The sequence below is a fragment of the Bubalus bubalis genome, chromosome 3 (genome assembly GCF_019923935.1).
Source record: "Bubalus bubalis isolate 160015118507 breed Murrah chromosome 3, NDDB_SH_1, whole genome shotgun sequence".
NCBI lineage: Eukaryota > Metazoa > Chordata > Mammalia > Artiodactyla > Bovidae > Bubalus > Bubalus bubalis.
In genome coordinates, this window is record NC_059159.1 from 133,288,793 (window position 1) to 133,315,376 (window position 26,584).

At 37.6% G+C, this 26,584-nt stretch overlaps 1 protein-coding gene across 1 annotated transcript in view; it reads left to right on the forward strand.

The window, feature by feature from the left end:
* The first annotated feature begins 1,913 nt into the window (after positions 1–1,913).
* ADAM7 (ADAM metallopeptidase domain 7) overlaps positions 1,914–26,584 on the forward strand; it is a 117,975-nt gene continuing 93,304 nt past the window's right edge. The window contains exons 1-9 of the mRNA XM_045164721.1: positions 1,914–1,959; positions 3,118–3,257; positions 10,133–10,274; positions 11,709–11,812; positions 15,377–15,453; positions 18,875–18,953; positions 20,479–20,555; positions 23,978–24,170; positions 25,736–25,789. Coding sequence (XP_045020656.1) covers positions 1,914–1,959; positions 3,118–3,257; positions 10,133–10,274; positions 11,709–11,812; positions 15,377–15,453; positions 18,875–18,953; positions 20,479–20,555; positions 23,978–24,170; positions 25,736–25,789 — 912 coding nt within the window. The remainder of the gene's footprint in view (positions 1,960–3,117; positions 3,258–10,132; positions 10,275–11,708; positions 11,813–15,376; positions 15,454–18,874; positions 18,954–20,478; positions 20,556–23,977; positions 24,171–25,735; positions 25,790–26,584) is intronic.

Sequence of the window (26,584 nt, forward strand, 5' to 3'; positions counted from 1 at the left end):
ACAATGGTGCCCTCTGCTGAAGTGGGATCTAATTTTGTATATTTTTGTAGGGCTTCTGTTAACCTGGCTAGAAATTGTGCCGGGTTTTCATCTCGTTTTCAAGTTATTTCCTGGAAATTATCAAAGTTGACAGCTTTATGCCTTACCTTTTGAAGACCCACAATGAGACAAGCAGTCATATGATTACGAGCTGCTCGCCCAGGTCTCCCTGCCTGATAATCCCTGTTGGGGTCATCTCCAGGGACAGCGCCTACAGGGACAGCTCCAGGGACTTAGTGTTATCTGTCCTGTGTATCTCATCAGCATGCGCTTGAGAGGCTTGCCATCCTCATTCCTTCTCTTCTGGGAGAAGATGGAGGAATGTATGATGTAAATATCATGCCAGGCTAAGTTGTAAGACTGGATAAGATACTTGAATTCTTTTAGATAATTATTGGGGTCTGAGGAAAAGGAGTCAAGATGCTTTTCAATCTGAGATAGATCGGTGAGGGAGAATGGGACATGAACCCAAACAATGCCTTCTGCTCCAGCTACTTCCCCTAAAGGGAGCAGTGGAGCAGGGGAAGGAGCAGGATCCTGCAATGAGGTTTCCTGTTTTGTTCGGGGAGGGGATCTAGGGACCCTCAGGATAGAGAGTGGGGCTGAGGTCTCAGAGCTTGCCTCAGGCACTGGCTGAGGACAGGGGTTAGGAGCTGTGACCTGCACTTGAGAAGGAGGGAGGGAGGAGGGGACTTAAGGTGGAGGTTGTGGAACTAGATCTGGAATGGGATTAGGAGTGATAGGGGGTGGGTTGTGGTTGTAAAGGTCAAGGAAGAAGAAGAAAAGTCTGACCCAGGGTGGGCTAAGAGTATTTGAGAAGTAGAACAGGACTCACAGAGAGTGGGTCGAGAGCAAAGAGCAAAGAAAGCCTGAACTTAAGTGATTTCTAACCACTTGCCATTGCAGCGGCATAAGTTACCAAGGTCCCATAGAGTATTATAATCGAGAGCTCCGTTTTCTGGCCACTGAGACCTGTTATCAAGTCTGTATTGCGGCCAGAGTGTGTTAGAACAGTAAATAAGTCTTTTTGGTCTTATCTCTCCTTGAAAAACCAAGGTTTCGGAGAGGGCATCCTAGAGGAGTAGATTTTGAGGGCTGGGATTGAGAATTTCCCATTGCAGCTGAATAGGGAGGTTACACAAGGGTGAGAGAAAGCGAGGAGAAAGGTCTGAGAGAAAAGGCGTCCCTGTTCTCAGGACTTTCTCAGAGAGTAATAATAGTCTGCTTTGAAATAGGCGTCCCCTACTTCAAAGTCAGACAGGGGCACAAGGCCAAGGGCCCAAGAACCTTGGGGATCCTCTTGCCTATGGCTAGGACTTGGAAATGAGGTGAAAGAGAGAGAGAGAGGATCCAAGAGAATGGGATTTCACTTACCCTTCTAACGGATGGATGAAATGTGGGCCAGCGTGTGGATGTCAGTCCAGCAAGGCAAGTGGAGAGTCTTGTCCCGGAGCACATCTCAGTTTCTCGGCAAGGTCCAAGGGAGGGACCACCGGAGGTGGGCTCGTGAGAGGAACCCACCCAGTTGCAGTGCTCTTCCCTCCCAGGTTTCAGGACCAGAATGTAAGCCGAGTGCAGAGAAAAAGAGAGCAAGCCCGGCAGTCAGGCAAGAAAAGGGAAATTTATTAAAGGGAAAAGAGAGGGTGACTGGCCCTTAAGAAGAACCAGCACCCTCCCTTTCTGTCGGGGTCTTTCTTATACCCCACCAATGAAAAATTCTCTGAAGGGATGGTCACGTAGCCAGAAGTCTGGAATCTGGTGGTCTCACAGCTTTGAGAAGATAGACACCAGTGAGAAAACATCATGCCATTTGGGCAATTTGGTCAGTCTCACAGATCACTGTGATTTTATTCTTTGTTTGTGAGGTCGACCTAATGAGCCATCTTATCAATGAGACCCCATATGGGCCCTATCAGCATGGTAATGTTCAAAATTCCCCAAGCTAGGCTTCAAAAGTACATGAATCAAGAACTTCCAGATGTTCAAGCTGGATTTAGAAAAGGCAGAGGAACCAGAGATCAAATTGCCAACATCCATTGGATCATAGGAAAAAACAAAAGAATTCCAGAAAAAACATCTACTTCTTCACTGACTATGCTAAAGCCTTTGACTGTGTAGATCACAACAAACTGTGGAAAATTCTTAAAGAAATGGGAATACCAGACCACCTTATCTGCCTTCTGAGAAACCTGTATGCAGGTCAAGAAGCAACAGTTAGAACTGGACATGGAACAACAGACTGGTTCCAAATTGGGAAAGGAGTACATCAAGGCTGTATATTGTCACCCTGCTTATTTAACTTATATGGAGAGTACATCATGTGAAACTGGGCTGAGTGAAGCACAAGCTGGAATCAAGATTACCGGGAGAAATATCAATAACTTCAGATATGCAGATGACACCACCCTTATGGCAGAAAGTGAAGAAGAACTAAAGAGCCTCTTGAAGAAAGTGAAAGAGGAGAGTGAAAAAGTTGGCTTAAAGTGACTGAAGTGACTTAGCAGCACATATTAATTTTGAGTGCTTCCCTGGTGGCTCAGCAGTGAAGAACTTGCTTGCTAATGTAGGAGAGCTGGGTTTGAGCCCTGGGTTGGCAAGATCTCCTGGAGAAGGAAAAGGACAACCCACCCCAGTATCCTTGTCTGGGAAATCCCATAGACGGAAGAGCCTGGAGGGTTACAGTCTGTTGGGTTGTTAAGAGTCAAACATGGCTTAGCAACTAAACCACTACACATTGCCTTAAGGACTTGGGTGTACACATAGCTCCACCACTTGCTGACCACCCTCAAATGGATGAATTTCTTTTTTGAGACTCAGTTTTTTCATTTGTCAAATGACTGAGTTATTGTTTCATTTAACCGCCCCATATCGTTAACACTGAACAAGCAAATGCCTCACAGAGTGAGTGCTCAGGGTGTAAGTTTTATATCATTACAAAGTAGTGGGGTTAATTTCAAGGTTGACTCAAGACTGTACAGTCTGAGTTAAGAGATATCCAGGTGCCAACATCCCCTCCCTCCCTTAATGTTCCCTCTGTGAGAAGACGACGTTGGCCCTGTGGGGGAGCTTCTGGCACAGGCTTGAGGGCCATTCCCAGCCTCTGCCCCACGATTAATGAAGTGCTACTGGTACAGACACACCGAGATCAAGTTGTGCCGGAAGGTATCCTCGTGGGTGAAAGTAAACTGCAGAATTTGAATGGGCAGACTCTAGAGATGGTATCACATCCTTTCCTGGTTTCAGAAGAAAGGCACAATGAATAGCCAAGCTATTTGAAATATTAATATGACCCTGGCTCCTAGTACTTGATGGTCCATGAATAGCTCCTAGTCTCAGGTGACTCTGGGGCTTTTAAGCCTTGGGTTAGCTATAACAGAGATCCAAAGAAGCTCAAAGATTCAGGAAAATAGGAATTTAAGTAGAATATTTGTTAAGTTCTGGTAAACTCATATTTATCATCTGCAAATTGAGTGCAGCAATAATGTCATGATAAATTACAATCAACTTCTTAAATTGGTATTTACTGAGTAGTAACAACATGAAAGCTCTGGTACTCTTAGACTCCACGGGGGACATGTGAATATTCGCAATGGTCTCTGTTTTCAAAGGGCTCGCACATACTTCAGGAGATAAGGTGAAAATTATACTAGTGATCTCTATCATTGCAGATATTTGAGAGCAGTGATAGGCACAGGATAACTCAGACATTGTTGTTGTTCAGTTGCTAAGTCATGTCTGACTCTTTGCCGCCCCGTGGACTGCAACACACCAGGCTTCCCTGTCCCCATCTCTCAGAGTTTGCTCACATTCAAGTCCATTGAGTCATTGATGCTATCTAACCATCTCATCCTCTGCCACCTTCTTCTCCTTTTGTCTTCAATCTTTCCAGCATCAGGATCTTTTCCAATGAGTCAGCTCCTCACATCAGATGGCCAAAGTATTTGAGCTTCAGCATCAGTCCTTCCAATAAATATTCAGGATTGATTTCCTTTAGGACTAATTGGTTTGGTCTCCTCACAGTCCGAGGGACTCTCAAGAGTCTTCTCCAGCACCACAGTTCCAAAGCATCAATTCTTCAACACTCAGTTTTTTTTTTAATGGTCCAACTCTCATTTTACTTTATTAAGATATAAACAAGAAAGCTCACTCAGTACTTCAGGCTCCATTATATCAAGTCTATTATAAAAAGCAGAGAAGAAAGATTCACTCAAAGATGCTTACATACCAATATGCCAACTGTACACCAAAGCTAGGCATGGTTTTAGGAATCACGGGAAGGAAGGACCAGTGTGTGCTATGGTGGCTAACAGAAATATCATGGAGAATGTGTTCCTAGGTGTGTTGGGTTTGGGGAAGGTGGGCAGGGTGGCCCCTCACTGAGAGAGTTATTTATTATATTTGTCAAACTGGAGGCAAAGAAGAGCATGAAATGAAGAATATGATGAAACCACAAAAGACTGACAAGTATACTCTGAGTTCTATTTAACCAACCTTGAAAAAGATGTTTCTGTAGGCAGATGAAAGGGTGGCCAGCTGTATAGGAGAACTCACACGGGCGTACTGATGAAAGGAGCAGGGGCACCAAGAACTGAACAGGTCAACCAACCGAACAATCACTCAAAGTAAAGTTCCACCACTCTTTTAGTTGATGATCTTAAAATACTGTGCAGACAGTGGGTAGCTAGAGTAACATATGTCTCCTTATATTTGACCATTCATGCTACTAAGAAGGGCTTCCCAGATAGCACTAGTGGTAAAGTAACTCGCTGTCAATCCAGGAGACACAAGAGAGTGACTTAAAGAGAGAATGAAGAACTAAGAACAGGAATTACTGAAAACTCCTTGAGAGGATTTTGTTATAAAAGGATCAGAAAAATATCAAGGTTGCTGGAAGGGCATGAGAGATCAAGAAAGTCACTATAATTTATTAAAATATGAATATTACAGTTTGTTGAGAAGTGAGGTGAATGTGTGACATAGTTCTGTAGGAACTGGACTTATGGATAGGATCATGAATGTTGCCACTTATTCAACTGGAGAAAACTTAATTACATTTCATTTCATACCTTGTCACCCATTGATTTTATGTTGTTTAAACATTTTGACCTCACTGAAGTTAATGTATTTCCTAAAGCTGTTATGAAGTAGAGTTAAATTGAAGGTGAGGAATAATGTCAACCCTTCAACAAGATTGAGAGTAGTATGTGTGCTGTGTATTAGTACTCATCATTAATGATCTTACTTAATCTACACAGTGATCTGGTGTAGGAAGCACTATTACCTTTAATTTGCCATGAAGAAACCAAAACTCTAGGAATATTAAGTAATTTGTTCAATGTCATTAGCTAAGTAATTTGATTATCAGAATTAAAGGGTGAAATGTCTATGCACTCTTTTTACTCAGGATCTGCTACTCCCCACGAATAACTTTTTTTTTTTGCATGGCAAAGTAAGTCAATTTTTTTATTGCTCTTGTGGCATCTATATCATGATATTTACTGTATATATCAATTTATAGACAGTAGGATTCACTAGAAAATACCCTGATCCTGAGAAAGATTGAGGACAAGAGGAGAAGGGGATGACATAGGATGAAATGATTGGATGGCATAGCTGACTCAGTGGACATGAGTTTGAGCAAACTCTGGAAGATGGTGAAGGACAGGGAAGCCTGGCGTGCTGCAGTTCATGGAGTTACAGAGACATGACTTGGTGACTAAATAACAACAAAAAAGGATAGTGAGAAAAAAAAAATCCAAACTTGTCTTTATTCTAACAAGTCAAAATTTCTATTTACAATGAAGAGGTCTTAGAAAAGGAAATTCAGTAAAAGCATGGAAACATAGCACCCTGATGTTAAAAAAAAAAAAGATCTTTGAGATCAAACAATCTAATATCCCTAACTTATACATGAAGCACTGGGGCCAAGAAAATAAATGACTTGCCAAAGAAAGAATAATTACTCACAGGTGAACATAGAGTTCCTTATTTTGAATCTAGTGTTCTTTTCAATGCACTGAAAACGCAATTAATGGGGTGAAATTAGCTTCTACAAAAAGAATTGCAAGTTCCCTTTAATGAATGTGACTTTGGAGTACTTTATAATGATATTTCTTTTAAAGTCAGATAGAAAATGCTAATCTTTCATCCAGTATTTTTGTGTTTAGTTTTTGCCGTTTCTATTGTAATTTGGATAAGATTTTCTTTATTCACTTAATTTATTGCCCCTTTTCTCATGTTTCTCTTTGCAAAGGACAGAAGAGAATAAGCTGTTTGAGTCTGCATGGTGGACCGCCTCTTGTTTCTGACTTGGAGTGTATTCTTTATCATCTGTCACACTTCCTGGGTTTCCACGATTGTGAATTCACTCTAAGTCTTTAAGAAGGGTTGAGGACTTGCTCTCTAAGTTGCTAGCTCAGAGAGAGGGAGCAGGACTGAGGAAAAGAAAGGGAGAAGGAAGCTCAAGAGGAAACCTGAAGGGGTATGTGGATTGTGAGGGAGATCAAAGGGAGAAAGCAGACATGCTCTTATCAAAGCTAGGAGGCCCCTGAGACACATACGCCTGCCTGACTTAAAGGGTTGATCCTAGCAACCATAAGGATTGGACACAAGAATCTAAAATCTCAGGATTTCCCTGGTGGTCCAGTGGTTAAGACTCCAAGCCAATACAGGGGACATGGGTTCAATCCCTGGTCAGGGAACTAAGATCCCACAAGCCATGTGATACAGCCAAAAAACTAAATAAAAATCACTTAAATATTAAAAAAAAAAAAAAAAAAAAAAAAAGAATATACAACCTCCAAACCCCTCACTGAAACCAAGATAGGAGTAGATTTGAGAACCTCCTATGAGAGGTTGCTCCACAAATTTGCAGCAGAGAAATAAGGAGGAAACAGAATATTCCCATATTTGTTTAATCCTTAAAATCTGCTTTTGTATGATAATTGGACTTCCCGGAGACACTTTCATTGAAATCTGCTTCAGGGTTAATTGTTTGTTTGTTTTTAAAGTTTTATATACTTTAGTGATGCTGTTATTTTGAAAACAGAAAGCTGTGACTTGAGAGTGAAAAAAATATATAAACTAGCTATCATATTTCACTATGCTACTCTAGTCACTTGGTAGGGTTCAGAATTGAAGTATAATATTCTCCAGGTTTGAATGCTTGATTATAGAGTGATTATACAAAAATAAAGCTTGTGTCTGTGTCCAAAAAACCACTAGCATATAAAAAGAACATGGGGTCAGGCAGAAATTTTAATGCCTGCTTTCCCCTGATTGATTATGCAGCCTGATTAAGTTACAAAAAGTTTTCTTCTTTGAAACTTCTGGGTTGTTTCACCTGGATTAACTGTGGATAATGCCGTATCTCTAATATTTTAGACATGCTGGAAAGTTAGCTCAGCCATAGCTAAAGGTATCAGACAAATGCCTTTAAGCCTTATCATTTAACATGACACCACAAATAATTAGGATTCTACAACTGGTATTTAATTTTTTTTTTCTATTTTTACTGTAATAAAGGCAACTTCAATATGGTTCCTACCTATTATCCAATTTAAAATGCTGTCTATAACCATCACTGTGAATGAAGCTGGTAAGTTCCATCTGATATGTGGATGAATATTTGTTTGATGACAGGTCGGATATATTAAGTATGCCCTTTGGTCTTCAACTATCTCTTATATTGACCTGAAAGAAACTCTGCTGGTAGAAGTGATCACTTAAAGTTATTCCAATTACGTTCAAAATTTTGAGAAACACATGAAGATGGAAGCAGATCCTACTCATATTGCAAATTAGTTTTATTGCATTGAACAAATTTATATTGAATACACTGTCTATATGCAAGACACTTCTACATTTATGGTTCCAGAGTAAGAAAAAGCAAGCAGAGTTTGCTTTCTGGAAGTTATGTTTTGTTTCAGGAAACAGATAAGCAATTGGATAAATAAGTTTGTGATAAACTAACAACTTTTCAGAAAAGAAAAGGGTATCTTGTTTCAACAAGAAGCTTGTTCTAGACCCTGAAGTAAGAGAAGTCTTTCTTGAGAGAGTGACCCTTGAACTAAGAATTGAAGCATGAGGAATTAATCTGGCCACAGAGAAGCAGAGAAACAAGTGTATCCAGAGGTTCTTAGATAAGAGAAAACAGCATGTTGGGGTAAAGAAAGGAAGCCAGAGCTCCTGAGTCTCAGGGAAGGAGAGGAAGATGAGAAGTGGATAAAATAATAAAAGCAAAATTCAACATTTATGTAGTTCTTTAAAAAATCATCACTTATCTAGCCTTTAATATGTAGCAGATACCACTTTTAAGTGATTGAGTTAAATTAACCCCATTTAATCCTGGTTATTAACTCTACCCTCCTCTAGGGGATCTTCCCAACCCAGGGATTGACTCCCACATTGCAGGCAGATTCTTTACCATTTGAACCAGCAGAGAACCCCCAAGATACTGTTGTTATACTTATTTTGGGAGAAAAGAAAACTGAGGTATGAAGAGGTCAGATCTTGTCCAAGGTTTGTAGGTAGGAAACATAAGTGCTGAGAACAGAACCCAGGTGGTTTGGATCTAAATGTCCGTTTTCATTTACTGCATTATAAAACCTCCTCCTAGTTAAGTTAAATAATTATAGTCTACTTTTATTGGGTGCTTACTATTATCGAGTATTTTTCCAAACTCTTCAATATGTTAATATGTGTGCTCAGTTGCTCAGTCATGTCTCTTTTGCAACCCCAGGAATGTAGCCTGCCAGGCTCCTCTGTCCATGGGATTCTCCAGGCAAGAATACTGGAGTGGGTAGATATTCCCTTCTCCAGGGGATCTTCCTGACCCAGGGATTGAACCTGGGTCTCCTGCATTGCAGGCATTTTCTTTACCATCTGAACCACCAGGGAAGTCCGTTAATTGGCTATACCCCAATACAAAATAAAGAGTTAAAGAAAACTTCCAGTTATAGTAGACTGGTTCAGTTTATGGGAATATTATGGGGATAATCAATAATGGAGATAGTGGAGGGATAGAATCCCAAGCAGATATGGGGTTATATTGCAAAGATATAATATAATATATCTCTTCTAATATAAGGAAAGAACACCTGCATATAGAAGGGTTTGTGCAGGTCCTTTGCACATTTGCCCATTAATGTTTTCTTTTTGTATTGATTTGAAAGAGTTCTATATTATCAGGATCTATGCCCTCACATTTTATTATATATGTTGTATGTATTTTTGGAGTTTTTATTTGCCTTTTTTTTGGAATTAATTTGTGATTTATAGCATAAATGAGCTTTCATAAATAAATTTAGATGAACGTGATCTATCCTAGCTATCAGACCAATAAGTACTAGGGATGTACAACATGATTAACAGGGCTAGGTGGTATATTTAAAGTTGTCAAGACAATAGATCTTTAGAGTTCTCATCAAAAAGAGGAAAAAAAGGCGGGGTGGTGGTTGGTGTCTATATGACATGAACCATTTCTTAAAAATACTGTCAAATCTGTATGACATATACCTTATCTGTTGTCAATTATATCTTAATAAAACCAGGGAGAAAGGGAAAGTTATTTCCCTTCATCTCTCCCTCTTACCCTAGTGACTCTCTGGATTCTTTTATCAGGGTGGGGATAAAATATAGATTCATATCTTGTGTTTCATTTAGTACCGTAAACATCATTATCCTCATGTCCTACATGGTCCAGGCCTTTATTTGGCTAAGAAAAAAAGTTCTCAATATTTCTATCTACTTTATTTTATCCAATTTTCCTTGACAGTTCTTACATGTGGCTTTCAGCATAGATGACTTTCTTCCACCACAGTTTATATGAACATGCTTCAGTAATTTTTTCCAAGACAAATGTGATGTTTTCACTTTAAAAATAATTTAGTACATCTGGAGTCATATTTATAACAGGTATTATATAGGGATCTCTGTCCAGCCCACTTCCTCCACCACCACCATCTCAGTGGTTGCCTTTAATTAGTACATGACGTCCACCCTCTAGGTTTTAGCCTAAAGCACCTCACAAATTGTGTAACACGATAAGGAGCACTTCCTTGTGCTGGATCAAAACTGCCTGTCTGTCTGCTAGGGTCTTCATCCTCTCTGTGGCAGCAAGGACCAAGAACTGTGCGCGTCTTTTCTCAAACACATGTGCCCCAGTTTGCCAGAATCATTCAGAATGTTTCCCAGGAGTTTATGTTTCATGATTTTACTCATTTTTCAGATTAAAGGTATGTGTTAATCTTTTTATGATGTTTTCTTAGTATGCTATGAGGCAACATCTCTTTTGTCACCAAGTTTAAATTGTAAATGATAAAATATTAATATTCACTGATTTTGCTGAAAACATAGCATAGAATTTGGACTAGATTATGGTTAATCTTGAGATTCAATAGTTCTATAAAACGCTGTATTAATCTTAAGTACTCTGATAGATGGTGAGAAGGATTTTACTGAATATCTGCAAGGCAGTAGACACCATGTTTGAGCAAGCTCCGGGACTTGGTGAAGGCAGGGAAGCTTGGCATGCTGCAGCCCATGGAGTCACAAAGAATCGGACATGACTGAATGACTGAACTGGAACTGAGACAACATGTTAGCCATTAGCCACTTTGTGTATTAGCACGCTTAAAATTCTATATTATCTCCATTTAGTGGTATGAAAATTGAGATTAATATCTGTAAATCAGAAAGATTAGACATATTACTCATGGTCATGTATGTGTGTTCAGTTGCTCAGTCATGTCCAACTCTTTGCAACCCCATGGACTGTAGCCCACCAGGCTCCTCTGTCCATGGAATTTCCCAGGCAAGAAAAATGGAGTGGGTTGCCATTTCCTCTTCTAGGACATCTTCATAACCCAGAGATCAAACCCATATCTCTTGTGTCTCCTGCATTGGAAGGCAGATTCTTTACCACTGCACCACTTGGGAAACCCCACTCATAGTCATACTGCTAATAAACCAGTAAAACTCTGGTTCCAATAAGAACAGATTCTAAAAGCCTATGCTCTTTCCTTTACATCACTCTGTAATGGGGTTGGCAGGGCTCATCTGACAGATGATTACCAATCTGATAGGTAATATAGAAATTATTTTAGCACTGATTCAAAATATCTAAAATCCCTTTCACATGGGAAAGTCTTACATTTAGCTATGAGAGTTGTCTTCAAATACAAATGCCCCATAGAGATAAAATCAGTAATTTACATTAAAACAAACTATTGCAGTGACTGGCTTCAACAGGAGGCAGGATCCAGAGACAGGCAGGAGAAGACAAAGGTCGCACCTGCAGAATAAAGTGAAAAGATGTAGGAAACTGAAGGACCCCAATCTGTTTGCCTACTTTCCAATGGAATTCTCCAGGCAAGAATACTGGAGTGGGTAGCCATTCCCTTCTCCAGGGAGTCTTCTCAACCCAAGGATCGAACCTGGGTCTCTCACATTGCAAGCAGATTCTTTAGTGTCTGAGCCACCAGGGAAGTCCATATTTTCCTAACTTAGATATATCAGTCTCAATTTCCATACTTGTAAAGTGGGGATGCTCTTCTACTGGGAACAAATGAACTCCATGAGAATAATTCTGTTATCCAATTACCATGGATCAATGTTAATGTCAAATATATCTCCTCCACCCCTGGCCCCCTGCTTATATTCCCTTTTAGAAAAGGTCATCCTTGGAGTAGAGGGTCAAGAACTGGTTCATCCTAAAAGGCTTCCTCTGATTCAGAAGCGAGATGTTTGGCACATCCATGAGGATGACATACAGGTATGGGCTTTGATTTAATAAATGAAATGCATTGTTTCGCAGGTATGCAGAAAGCAAACAAGTGCCATATCGTGTCTTTTCTGAGGATTCTTACTCCTCTTAACACATATGCTTGGGTGGAGAGTGGAGTGGGGCGGGGAGACCAATCCCTTAATGGATTAGAAAACAAACAAACAAAAAAAGTTCAGGTTTGTTGGTGGGTGGATCCTCCAGTTTACATGAAGAGTTCCACTAACAGTTTTCCAGGCTGATTCAAGACAGCCTCATTTGTTCTGAGCTGATGGCCATGGAGTGTCACTCTTGAGCATTTTCTCTCCCAGTGATCTGATCTGCAGGTTTATTGACCTCACAGATTCTACAGCATGGCTGAACAACTTTCACAGGAATACAAAGGCCTGCTGCTGAGCAGAGTGTTTATTTCAAGTGTTAAAATTTAAAAACATTTAAAATGTTAATCCCCAAAATAATAAATATTTATGTAGAAAATGCACAATACTCCTAATGGGGAGGAAGCTTCAAAATTAGGTTCTTTGCAATGCCCATTATTGTCAAAAAGGACTTCTCTGGTGGCTCAGGCTATAAAGAAGGCTGAGTGCCAAAGAACTGATGCTTTCAAACTGTGGTGCTGGAGAAGACTCTTGAGAGTCCCTTGGACAGCAAGGACATCAAACCAGTCAATCGTAAAGGAAATCATCCCTGAATATTCAGTGGAAGGACTGATGCTGAAGTTGAAGCCCCAATACTTTTGCCTGATGTGAAGAGCTGACTCATTGGAAAAGAAACTGATGCTGGGAAAGATTGAGGGGCAGGAGGAGAAGGGGGTGACAGAGGATGAGATGGTTGGATGTCATCACTGACTCAATGGACATGAGTTTGAGCAAACTCTGAGATGGTGAGAGACAGGGAAGCCTGGCTTGCTGCAGTCCATGAGGTTGTAAAGAGTTGGAGATACTTAGCAACTGAGCAACACTGCATTGTCAAAGACATTCAATGATTGTTTTTATTTTTATTTTTAAATTACTTTGTTCAATTTTTAAAAATTTTTTATTTTGTATTAGGGTATAGCTGATTAACAAACAATGTTGTGATAGTTTCAGGTGAACTGCAAAGTGACTCAGCCATACATATACATGTCAATGACTGTTTTTAGATACTTATTATCAGGCATTTCCATTTTGAGACTTAGGTTTTTCATTTGACCCATGGAGCATCCTGACTGTCACTTTGCCTCTGCACACCTTGAGAAAGCCGGCCTTTCAAATGCAATGACTTGTTCTCCCTCCACCATAACAGGAGCTCACTTTTTAGGTTTCTCGGTCACAAGTAAGACACAGTTCAACTTTCCAAATGGTCCCATAAGGCCTCTTTCCCATGGCTTGAGATGATTAAAAAAGTAACTCTTCATCTACTGCCATAAAGTCTATGTTTTTTTTATAATCTCCTTGCAAATAGTTTTTCTCTGTCCTTCTCTTTTCTCTGTCCTTTTCTCTGTCCTTCCTCATCTTCCCAGACCTTTTAATGGTTGGACATTGGTGCTCAGCCAAGAGGTCAAAACCTGCTTTCTACTCTCCATTGTGCAAAAGCTGGTGGGCTCTTTTGGTATCTATTGTCTGAAGACTTAATCCAGACTAAGATGAAAAGTTCCAGGATGAACCTACAAAATAAGCCTGGACAGGGCAGGAAATATGAGTTTGGAGCATCTTGCAGCTGTAGAAAGTAAGGAAGTTCTCAAACAAACCCAAGCTCACATTTATGGGAATGTGTCAAGAAAACAGAGGGATCAACAGAAGGATCTCCTAGTTTCCAAAAGAAAAATTTGAGCAACAAAGTCAATAATGTGGTTTTAGACCATAACGCAAAGTATCAGTCAATATCCATGAGCCCATATTTGCATAAAAAGTGATTGAACAAGGAAATTAATGAGGGAGAATAGACAAATCTCTCTTAAAGAAGAATCAGAAACTTGATGCAGAAATTTACCCCCCTCCCCAGGAGGTGGAGCATAGCACCCCACCTTTGAGCATGGGCTGTACTTCATGACTTCCTTCCCAAGAGTAGATAGAATAATATGGAAGAAAGAAAAAAGTATAACTTACAGTGAAGAAGGCTGAAAAATGTTGCCTCAGTGAGATGGTCCAGGTTAACATCAGTAATAAGTCATATTGACAATATATTCTTCTGATATGATGCTATGAAAAATGACATTTGATTTTGTTGTTTTCTATCAATTCTCCATAACTCCAGTCTAAACATGAGAAAAACATCAGATAAACCTAAACTGAGAGACATCCCACAAAAAACCTGACCAGTATTTTTGACCAGTACTGTTCAAAACCATCAAGCTCATTAGAAATAAGGGAAGTCTGAAAAATTAACACGATTTAGAGGAGCCTCAGAAGAAATGACAATCCCATGGACAGAGGAGCCTGACAGACTATAGTCCATGGGGTCACAAAGAGTCAGACACAACTTAGTGACTGAAAAACAACAACAACAAAAAGATATAAATTGAAAAGTCATATACAAATAAAAGGAAAATATCATTTTCAAAAGTAATCAAAAAGAACAATTTATCATAAAGTTATCATGTCATTATTCAAAAGACTTTTATTAGCAACAATATCTAAAGCAAGGAAACAAGAATGACTATAAATTTCTGTTGAAATTCTAATTTTGAACTTCCTTTATTCAAAGCTATCTGGTAATATTTACCAAAAGCTTTACATTCCCACCCCCCCCATTGTTAATAGTGAAATTCTAACTGCAGTGAATATCCCAAGTGAAATTTCTAATATAGATGTAGATTAAATAAGTTCATTTTGTGTCTTCAAGTAAAAAAAAAAATACATACTGTAAAAGAAGATATATTAGAACAGGAAATGCTCATGGTCATGATTTATTTTTATGTGAAGATGTAGAGTATAGGATAGTGTATACCAACTGTTAAGAATACATAAACAGAAGATCCAGGGGAGTAAAACTATAAGGATATATAGTAACTTGTATACCTCTGAATAAGGGGAAAGTATGCATTTTTTTTTTTCATTTAATTTCATTTTATAACTGGAGAAAAAGTCCACCAAAATTAAAAAAAAATAACTTGACAATTATCCTGCAATTAAAATAAATACATTTTAAAAACTGTACTCCAATATAAAATAAAAATTTAAAAAATAACTTGGGGGGACTTCCCTGGCAGTCTAGCAGTTAAGACTTCACTTTCCAATGTGGGGAGGCTGGTTGGATCCCTGGTTGGTGATCTAAGCTCCCACAGGCTGAGATCTTTGGATCTTGGCCAAAAAAGTAAAATACAAAGCAGAAGCAATATTGTAATAAATTTAATAAAGATTTTTAAAATGGTCTATGGAAAAAAAACTTAAAAAAATAACTTGAAAACAAAATTTTTCATAGAAATTCAGCTTTATCAGTATTTATTATTTTGCCTGAAAGGACTTTTGGGTTGCTGGGTAGAATGTGAAAGATCTGTAATTTTCCCCTCTACCCACCACCAACACAGACTCAATGGGCACACATTTAAGTCACATGATGGATACTGTTTTTCAGGAAGCTTATGAAGAAGAATTGTTGTATCAACTAAACCTAAATAGAAAAATCTTAATAATTCACCTTCTAAAATCAAGGTAAGTTTTATGATAATTCAATAACTTATAGACATATTAGTCTATAGGATCCTAGTTTTCATAAAAAACTTCTGGTAAAGTGAATTCCTTAAGCCCTTCTTATGTATATGTAATCTGAATTCTTACTCTTCTAAAATAAGCTTGTATCATTTCAACAATTTAATAACATTTAACAACAATTACAGACAATGTTCTCCCATTCCTAAATTACTTCCTATGTGGGGCACCTGGAGTATGCTCACTTTAAGAGCTCATACATTAATGCTTTGGAAATCAGTGGGACAAAAGAAACTTGAAAACTAAATTTTTTTAAAGTGACTTCTAAATTATTGAAAATAGACATCAAATAGAGTTCTGCTGGAGAGGACTCTAAGGGATGGGAAGAATTTAGTTTATCAAGCTATTTTGTGTACCTTAAATAATTCTAATGCATTAAACTTTCTTCAATAGCTCTCTTCACAACTGTTGCTGCTGTTTTTATTGAATTTTATTGAATTTCTGTTGGTCCTACACACAATAGCTCTTCCTTCCAGCCTCAAACATTGAAATCATGAAGAATTGTCAAATGTGTAAAATATTTATAAGGATAACTCAAGAAGAATTGTCAAATGAGTAAAATATAAGGATAACTCCACTGAAGAATTGAGACTCTGGCCTATTAGCTAAAAAAATTAAGTAAATAAATAAATTACAACAAAATCTCCTTCCACTTTGAGTCTCCCACTGGACAAATGTACAGAAATATGAACCTATTAACATACTTATATTAATAAATTTGTTCAAAATCTGCATATTCTAACATCCTCAGGATGGAAGGAAGCTAATATTTATTGAGAAATTTCTATGTGCCTTTCCTCAAAGTTCTCTTTTAGTCCCCATAAGTTCTGAAAGTGTTAACCTCTGCATCCATTGAAATGTCCACATGGTAGTTTACACTGATTGATATTTGAATGTTAAACCACACTTGCATCCTTGTGATAAAACCCTCTTTGCTGTGTTCAGTTCACTTAGATTTTGTGAAAGGTTTTTGAAACCATGTTAATGATGAATATTATTAAGCATTTCTACCTTTTTGTGATGTTTGTCACATTTTTATATTAACATTATGTTGGCCTCAAAAATGAGTTAGAAAGTATTCTCTCTTCCTATATGTTCCAAAAGATGTCAGTTTTAGAATGCTTGATGGAATTCATAAATGAAACTACCTGTGCCTTGAGGATTTGTGTGTGTGTGTGTGTGGGAGTGGTTTTATTATTACAAATTCAATTTTATTCAGAGAGGGTTATTCAAATTTTTTACTTCACTTTGTATCAGTTTTAAATTGTAATTCACAAGGAAAATGTACATTCGTGTAAGATGTCAAATTTTTGGTATAAAGTGTTTTTTATAATATTCTCTTATTATTCTTTTAATGTCTATAGTATCTGATAACACTTTTATAATTTCTAATGCTAGTGATCTGAGTTCTCCATCCTTTTCTCTTGACAAATCTGAAGAGCTTTATCAATGAGTTCATCTTTTCAAATAGCCAAAATTTGGATTTGCTCATTATTGCTCTATTTATTTCACAGAATCCATCTATTATCTTTATTATTTAATTTTTCTACTTATCTAGGGTTTACTTTTCTCTTTTTATAGAAACATTTCATCTTTTCTGTCATAAGTATTTAAACTATTTAAAACCATAATATTTCCTTCAAGTATTAATTTAGATGCATCTAAAAAACCTTGACATGTTTTATTTTTATTATCATTCCTTTCAAAATATTTTCTAATTTCTTTTGAGACTTCTTTGACTCATGGATTACTTGAGTGTGTTATTTATTTGATGCCAATATCTGATAGTTTATGGTATAACCTTTGTCAAGATTTGTATGATATCATTTTTTTAATAAAAATTTATTGCAATTTGTTTTATAGCCAAACCTATGTTCTAACTTGTTAAACATATCATATGCCCTTGGGAAAGAAAATATTTTTCAGTTACTGGATGAAGAGTTCTAGGTTGATAGAATTATTTAGATCTTTTATTTTTACTTACATTACTCTTTTATTTGTTCTGTCAATTGCCAAGGGATGAGTATTAAAACATCCAATTATGAATTGGAATTTTTATCCTTTGAATTTTAAAATAATTGCTTCATGTATTCTGAAGCTTAGCAGTTAGACTCATACATATTTATCGTTTTTTCTTTATGGTGTACTGACTCTTTTCTCATTATGTCATTATAAAATGTCACTCTTGCTGGGAAGTGTATTTTACCTGATATTAGTACAGTTTAGCTCTGTCTTCACATGTTTACTGTTTCCATAATGTACAGTTTTTCATCCATTTTCTTCAACCTACCTGTGCTTTAACATTTAAAATGTGTCTCCTGTAAGATGGCAAGTGGTTGGTCACTGCCTTTTAGTGACTTCTGACACTATTTCTAATTGGAAAGTCTGATTTCTAATTGGAAAGGTTAAGCCATTAATATTTAATGTAATGAATGATACATTATAATGTTATGAAAGAATGATATGGTTGTATTTAATTTCTGTTTGTCTCTATTTTTGTTTCTCTGGCCTTCTTTTCCTACTCTTCTTTGGATCTTTGAATTATTTGACTTCTTTTTTACTTTATCTACTGGCTTTTTGTTGTCTATTGTCTTTTTTAGCAATATCTCTCTGTTTTAATTTAAAGTTTTTGTTTTGGAGATTAAAATATATATTTACAGTTAATATTGTATGAAAGTGAAATGAAAGTCTCTCAGTTGTGTCTGACTCTTTGCGATCCCATGGACTGTAGTACATGGAATTCTCCAGGCCAAAATACTGGAGCGGGTAGCCTTTCCCTTCTCCAGGGGATCTTCCTAACCCTGGGATTGAACCCAGGTCTCCCACATTGCAGGCTGATTCTTTACCTTCTTTACCAGCTGAGCCACAAGGGAATATTGTATAATTTTTTATAAAATGTAAAACCTGCAATCATTTTAAGTCCATGTGTCATATGTACATGATACATATATCTTAATGCACATTAACCCAATAGATATATATTTTGATAAAATATATACTATATATATACATATATATCACATATACATATATGATATATAATATCACAAATATTTTGCATTAATTTTGGCACTTAAGGCAAGAGATTTTTCCTTAGATAATATTTTTCCTAGGTTCTTCTCAAAATGATGCAGTTTTAGAACTGCCAGGATCTTTTTCTGTTTCTTTTGTTGCCTGTACCACACTCTGAAATCTAGATAGAGAGTCTTCTCATGTGACCGGGATTGATTTTGCTTATGTTTAGCATAAGAGGATCTTGCTGAGAATTGAAAGCAGCCTAGAGGCATCTCTCTCACATAATAGGCTTTATCTGTTCACTTATTAGAATAAATGAATCTCACCACCTCCCTGTCCTCTTTTCCAGGGAGCTTTTAGCCTTAAATTACAGTGAGACGTACTACTCCACAAAAGGAGAGGAAATCACCAAACATCCTCAGATCACGGTATCTTACAGGACCTTCCTCTGTCTCTTCTTTGAAAATATTTATTTCCTTGCATAATTTTGAAACCATTCTAGCTTTACAAGTAGTTGCAGAAAGCATTACATCAGAATCAGAAAGTTGTGGGAAGTGTTAGTTAAAAAATAATAGTCATAAATAATTTTTAAAAATTTAAAAAACTGAAGAGTTAACTTGGTTCTAACAACTCATGAGAGCTTCTAAGCACTACTGTCCACTTGCTTCTCCCACTAACACTGGTCAAAGAGTGTGGAAAATACATAGAATAAGTATAAAATTAAAAAAAAAGAAATTAATGTTGCATTGACTACCATCACTGAATGAGCCTAGAATAGAAGCTATGATCCTCTGAATGCTAAAGGAGGCTGATCACTGCCTAACAAGCAAATCAATGACTGCTAATGTATCTTATTGATTTCTTTGTCCCCAAATGGTGTTAAGTCTGGAGGAAGGGTAAAGCAGGACTCCAAAGAAGTATGAGGTACCTGATGGAGTAGTAGTTAAGCTAAAGGATAAAACTTAAAGATATGGAACAATTTTAAAACCTCCATCTATTTGACTCTTAGGTGAATAAAATCCCCTTGCCCAGTCCTTCTGATGCACCAACACTGAGTCCTCTCTTTCATTCTCCAAATGAGTTTTGGTTCATTTACTATAGTATTATTTCAGTGGATACATGTTCTGTTTTTATATTTATTTTCCATTCCAGAAGATGCCCACTGAAGCCTTCTAGCCAAGGATGACTTTATTCTCTTCTACCAAATGTATACTTTTTAAACCATATCACCTCTATTTAAGGCAGTTATCAGCTATGAAATCTAAGTCATCATGCACTCTTTGCAAAATAGAACAGTAAGAAAGCTGGATTACATTCTTCTACAAAGGGAGTGGATATTAGTCTGTGAAGGTCTGAGGTTTAGGGCCATAGAAATTGTCACACATAGACAGGAACTGAACAGAAGGAATTGATAGAAAGAGAAATTATCAGTGGAATCACCATGAATGGAGCACCAAGGAGGAAGTAATAAAGATATCAACTGATTGAAGCAGAGAGGCAGGGAAGTCATGAAGGAACCTGGTTAAAGAGTGAGACCTGATTTTTGCAATCATCAAAAACTGATTTGATTTCATATGCAACAGGGGGAAATGTATAAGGATAGCACAGGGAGGGTAATTTGATAGAGATATTAAGATGGATTAAGGAATAATATTTCTAAGTAAAAGGTCACACTTCTGAGGTTAGCATCAACTCATAGACTGTTAAAATTGTGAGGGAAGAATTTATATACTGTTTTAAACAAAATAATCAAGCAATTAAAATAAAAGAATTCTAAAGTAGCTTTAAAATCTTCCAACACAAGAATGCAATGAATGAATGCATTAATGAATATAAGTGTAATTTGTGAAAATAAAATAATGATTATTATTATGAATATAAAATGTATATATATTAATATTTATATAATACCAAAACATGTACTTTTGTCAATAGCCTCTTCATCTCTTTTAGGATCACTGTTTTTACCAAGGATCTATCTTACATGAGTTTGATTCTGCTGTCAGCATCAGCACATGTCATGGTCTGAGGTATGCACTGTATCTTTCTACTTAAATGAGTTATTCTATGAATTTTCAAAGACATTCTCTTTTATTTTTTTATTTTTTTAATTTTTTTTATTTTTTTGCTTCATTCATCTGTTGAGTTTATTTTAAATTTTTTATTTTATTTTTTAACTTTACAATATTGTATTGGTTTTGCCATATAACAAAATGAATCTGCCACAAGTATACATGTGCTCCCCATCCTGAACCCTCCTCCCTCCTCCCTCCCCATACCATCCCTCTGGGTCGTCCCAGTGCACCAGCCCCAAGCATCCAGTATCGTGCATCGAACCTGGACTGGCAACTTGTTTCATATATGATATTATACATGTTTCAATGCCATTCTCCAAAATCATCCCACCCTCTCCCTCTCCCACAGAGTCCAAAAGACTGTTCTATACATCAGTGTCTCTTTTGCTGTCTTGTGTACAGGGTTATTGTTACCATCTTTCTAAATTCCATATATATGCATTAGTATACTGTATTGGTGTTTTTCTTTCTGGCTTACTTCACTCTGTATAATAGGCTCCAGTTTCATCCACCTCATTAGAACTGATTCAAATGCATGGATTGGAAGCATCAATATAGTGAAAATGAGTATACTACCCAAGGCAATTTATAGATTCAATGCAATCCCTATCAAGCTACCAATGGTATTCTTCACAGAGCTAGAACAAATAAGTTCACAATTTGTATGGAAGTACAAAAAACCTCGAATAGCCAAAGCAATCTTGAGAAAGAGAAATGGAACTGGAGGAATCAATCTGCCTGACTTCAGGCTCTACTACAAAGCCACAGTCATCAAGACAGTATGGTACTGGCACAAAGATGGAAATATAGATCAATGGAACAAAATAGAAAGCCCAGAGATAAATCCACGCACATATGGACACCTTATCTTTGACAAAGGAGGCAAGAATATACAATGGATTAAAGACAATCTCTTTAACAAGTGGTGCTGGGAAAACTGGTCAACCACTTGTAAAAGGATGAAGCTAGAACACTTTCTAACACCATACACAAAAATAAACTCAAAATGGATTAAAGATCTAAACGTAAGACCAGAAACTATAAAACTACTAGAGGAGAACATAGGCAAAACACTCTCCGACATACATCACAGCAGGATCCTCTATGACCCACCTTCCAGTATATTGGAAATAAAAGCAAAAATAGACAAATGGGACCTAATTAAACTTAAAAGCTTCTGCACAACAAAGGAAACTATAAGCAAGGTGAAAAGACAGCCTTCAGAATGGGACAAAATAATAGCAAATGAATCAACTGACAAACAACTAATCTCAAAAATACACAAGCAACTCCTACTGCTCAATTCCAGAAAAATAAACAACCCAATCAAAAAATGGGCCAAAGAACTGAATAGACATTTCTCCAAAGAAGACATACAGATGGCTAACAAACACATGAAAAGATGCTCAACATCACTCATTATCTTTTATTTTTTTAAAGACACTTCATACAGAAAAATTAATGGCAAAAAACGTACTGTATATTTTTGGCATGAATATCCAGCCTAGCCCATTTTTAATGTTCATTTTAGACAAAAAGATACAACATGCTCTAAGCAAGACTGATTTTTCAATATATGATCAAGGGATTCAGAATTGGAAGATAACTGAGATTTATCCAGCTTGGCCTCTCATGTTATCAATCAGGATACTGACATCAGAGATTTGTTCCTGAACATTCATTTTGCTGGTGGTTGAACTCTGTCCAAAAACGGGCCTTCTACTTCCTAATCCCATACATTCCTACCACATCACAGCACAATGCTTTGCAGCTTTTTACTAAATTAGGCAGTGTTTCCAGTCTCTGGAAAGTAAAAAAGTCAGAAGTAAAGCCTTTATAAGATGTCTCTAGCTCTTGGGCTCAAGGACAAAGGAAGAAGATGTTGGGAGGCAAAGTAGAAAAACAAGAAACTTGTATCTTCATTTATGAGGATTTTACGTGTTCAGTTTTCAGTATTTGCAAAGAATAAAAAACCCTTTAACAACACAATTACCACATAGCAGTGTCTGTACTTCATATATTTACTTTTTAATTAATACACACAAATTCACAAAATTTTTGCATGAACTCAGACTTGCCAGGGGTCCTCCCCATGAGTGGGAATTGCTACTCTACTCATGCTTCAGAGGAAAGATGGAGCTGTCAAACTTCTGAAATCCAGATGAGTTGTCTCTTAGCAGAGTCACATGCCATATCACCTCTTGTTGTTGTTCAGTCTCTAAGTCACGTCTAACTCTTTGTGATCCCACGGACTACAGCATACCAGGCTTTCCTGTCCTTCACTATCTTCGAGGGTTTGCTCAAACTCATGTCCGTTGAGTCAGTGATGCCATCCAATCATCTCATCAGTATGTCACCTCTTATTCACTCAGAATACCTGGCTACCTGCTGACATGAGGCCTTGACTCCACTTTCTTATTTTTTAAATTTATTTATTTTAATTGGAGGATAATTGCTTTATAATATGTTTCCCTTTCTTAAAAAGGCAAACTCCATAAAGTGGAACAGAGAAATACTGTACTAGAAATATCAATAATCTCAGATATGCAGATGACACCACCCTTATGGCAGAAAGTGAAGAGGAACTAAAAAGCCTCTTGATGAAAGTGAAAGAGGAGAGTGAAAAAGTTGGCTTAAAGCTCAACATCCAGAAAACGATGATCATGGCATCCGGAACCATCACTTCATGGCAAATAGATGGGAAAACAGTGGAAACAGTGTCAGACTTTATTTTTTGGAGCTCCAAAACCACTGTAGATGGTGATTGCAACCATGAAATTAAAAGACGCTTACTCCTTGGAAGGAAAGTTAGGACCAACCTAGATAGCATATTAAAGAGCAGAGACATTACTTTGCCAATATAGGTCCATCTAGTCAAGGCTATGGTTTTTCCAGTGGTCATGTATGGATGTGAGAGTTGGACTGTGAAGAAAGCTGAGCGCCAAAGAATTGATGCTTTTGAACGGTGGTGCTGAAGACTCTTGAGAGTCCCTTGGACGGCAAGGAGATCCAACCAGTCCATTCTAAAGGAGATCAGTCCTGGGTGTTCATTGGAAGGAATGATGCTAAAGCTGAAACTCCAGTACTTGGCCACCTCATGAGAAGAGTTGACTCATTGGAAAAGACTGTGATGCTGGGAGGGATTGGGGGCAGGAGGAGGAGGGGATGACAGAGGATGAGATGGCTGGATGGCATCACCGACTCGATGGATGTGAGTCTGAGTGAACTCCAGGAGTTGGTGATGGACAGGGAGGCCTGGCGTGCTGTGATTCATGGGGTCGCAAAGAGTCAGACACGACTGAGTGACAGAACTGAACTGAATGTAGCAGTAAAATGAGAGAGATTTTAAATAGACATTGTATTCCCAATTTCCACAGGGGGTTCTTCAGGGTGAGAGATCAAAGATACCTCATTGAACCAGTGAAATATTCAGATGAGGGAGAACATTTGGTGTTCAAATATGACCCCCTGATGCAGCAGCCTGCCAATTATTCTTGTACAGAGCTCAACTTTACCAGGACAACTGTTCCAAAGGGTAATACTAAATCCCTGGAAGATTCCAAAATGGAAGTGAGTGCTTTATTTTTAAATCATTTTTATCCCATGTCAAATGCCTCTTATTTTTCGTCTCATCTCAAGAGAGAGATTATAAACCCAATGAAAGCAGCGTACATGCTACCTGAATCTGACTCTTCACTGTTTGAAATCTGAAATGTGAATTTTTTGTTGTTCTTATCTTTATAGGAAGTGTTCATTTCTTATAGCAAATCTCAGTTTGTCTCACCAAGTTCAAAGAAGGTGGATATCTACAACCCTAAATATATAGATTTATAGTATTAGAGCTAAATGTGGTTGGAAGGAATGAAATTTATATCTTGAAATTGCTCCTAAATATTGTCTTTTCTTTCCTTGTCTTTCTTGCCACATTTTTTGGGGGAGGAGTTGTTGATGATAAACCAGATTATCTCCCTCACATCAAGCCAAATAGTCTAATTGTTAAGGTGGAATTTCTAGTGGAATGACACTACAACTATAGTCTGCTGTGTTTTAGGCTTTTCTATACTAGCTCATCGGAGAAGGTGATGGCACCCCACTCCAGTACTCTTGCCTGGAAAATCCCATGGATGGAGAGGCTTGGTAGGCTGCAGTCCATGGGGTCGCAAAGAGTCAGACACAACTGAGCGACTTCACATTCACTTTTCACTTTCATGCATTGGAGAAGGAAATGGCAACCCACTCCAGTGTGCTTGCCTGGAGAATCCCAGGGACAGGGGAGCCTGGTGGCTGCCGTCTATGGGGTCGCTCAGAGTCAGACACGACTGAAGCGACTTAGCAGCAGCAGCAGCAGTATGCTAGCTCATATCTTAAATCCCCACGAGGTGTTAGCCTTAAGATCTGTGAGTGTTTGTCTTCTTCACATATCCATGGTTTAGACTGTGTCTGAAACTTTCTAGATGCCTAAGAGGGGTTTTCTGATTAAATCAATCAATTAATAAATGATTAGTTAGAAAAGAATAACTTAGTCAAATAGTTGAACGATATGCCTCTGGTTTATACTCAAGAGAATATGCATGTACCTAGCGCCTGATACTGAAGGCTGAAAACTTAGAATTTCCTGGAACTGTGCTTTATAAAATAAAGATCTATAATTAGCAATGTTTTACAAGTTTTCTTGGAATTGAATTTCAACAAAGGGAGATTGGGAGACAGAAGAGTAGGAGGAATACAGTCAGTCCTATCGACTGGTTATATGTCCTGCTCTCAACTATAGATGGCCTTTTTTTATATGAACTTACTTAGTAAGTGTTTACTTTATAAAAGAAAAAAAAAACTAAATGTTAAAAACTATTCATGATTCCTTACTTATAACTCTTATTTTACCTGAAAGACTAAACAAAGAAATGAAGGAATATAAAATATGGAATGTTGCTTCAGTTTCACTAAAACCTGATGAATAGAGCCACATGTTTTAATAACATAATGGGTTTTATTTACCTAAATTTCTAGAATAATTAGATATATTCTTGGACCTCACCTTACATAATACCAACATTTTTCACCTTGAAAATTTTAACTTAAAATGTTAAGATAAGAAATATTAACCATACTTCATTTAATTTTCCATACATTTCCAGAGCAAGGAAAAAGAAAAGCATATTGAACTATTCATTGTTGCCGATGATAATGTGGTAAGTTTTCACTTAAACATTTGCTGTCTATTGTAGTTGTGATCTTTTAGCAAAGAGAAAGTAGTATTTTCATCAGAATTTCATTCCAGGTTCAAAGTTCTGTTTTTAGCTTCCCCGGACATATGTAAGAGACTATAAGGTCCTTTGGGTATACAGCAGACTAAGCCAAAATAGAACTCTCTCTCTCCATTATGAACATATGGAAATGATAACAACTTACAAAAAAATTGAAAATGTGTTTACAGTCTATATGTGGGTTTGTGCTCAATTGCTCAGTTGCGTTTGACTCTTGGCCACCCCACGGACTGTAGCCTGCCAGGCTCCTCTGTCTTTTGCAGGCAAGAATGTTGGAATGTGCTGCCATTTTTTATCCAGGGGATCTTCTTGACCCAGAGTTGAAACCTGTATGTCCTGCATTACTGGCAGTCTCCTGCATCACAAGCAGATTCTTACTGCTAAGCCACCAGGGAAGCCCAAGTGGAAAGAAGTGGGGTGGACCACAGTTTCTTGTCCTTCTCCATCATATCTCTGGCTCCAGGATGATCCTTGATTATATGCTCCTGAGCCTGTGGCCACCATGGATACAGGAGGGCTGATGAAGTTGTTTTTTGCAATATAGTGGTTGCTATGCAGCTTTAATAAGTTTTGTTATAAATATGGACTCTAAAGCAGCAGTCCCCAACCCATTTTGGCACCAGGAATTGGTATCTTGGAAGACAATTTTCCCATGGACCAGGAATCGGGGAGATGGTTTCAGGATGATTCAAGTGCATTACACTTATTGGGCACTTTATT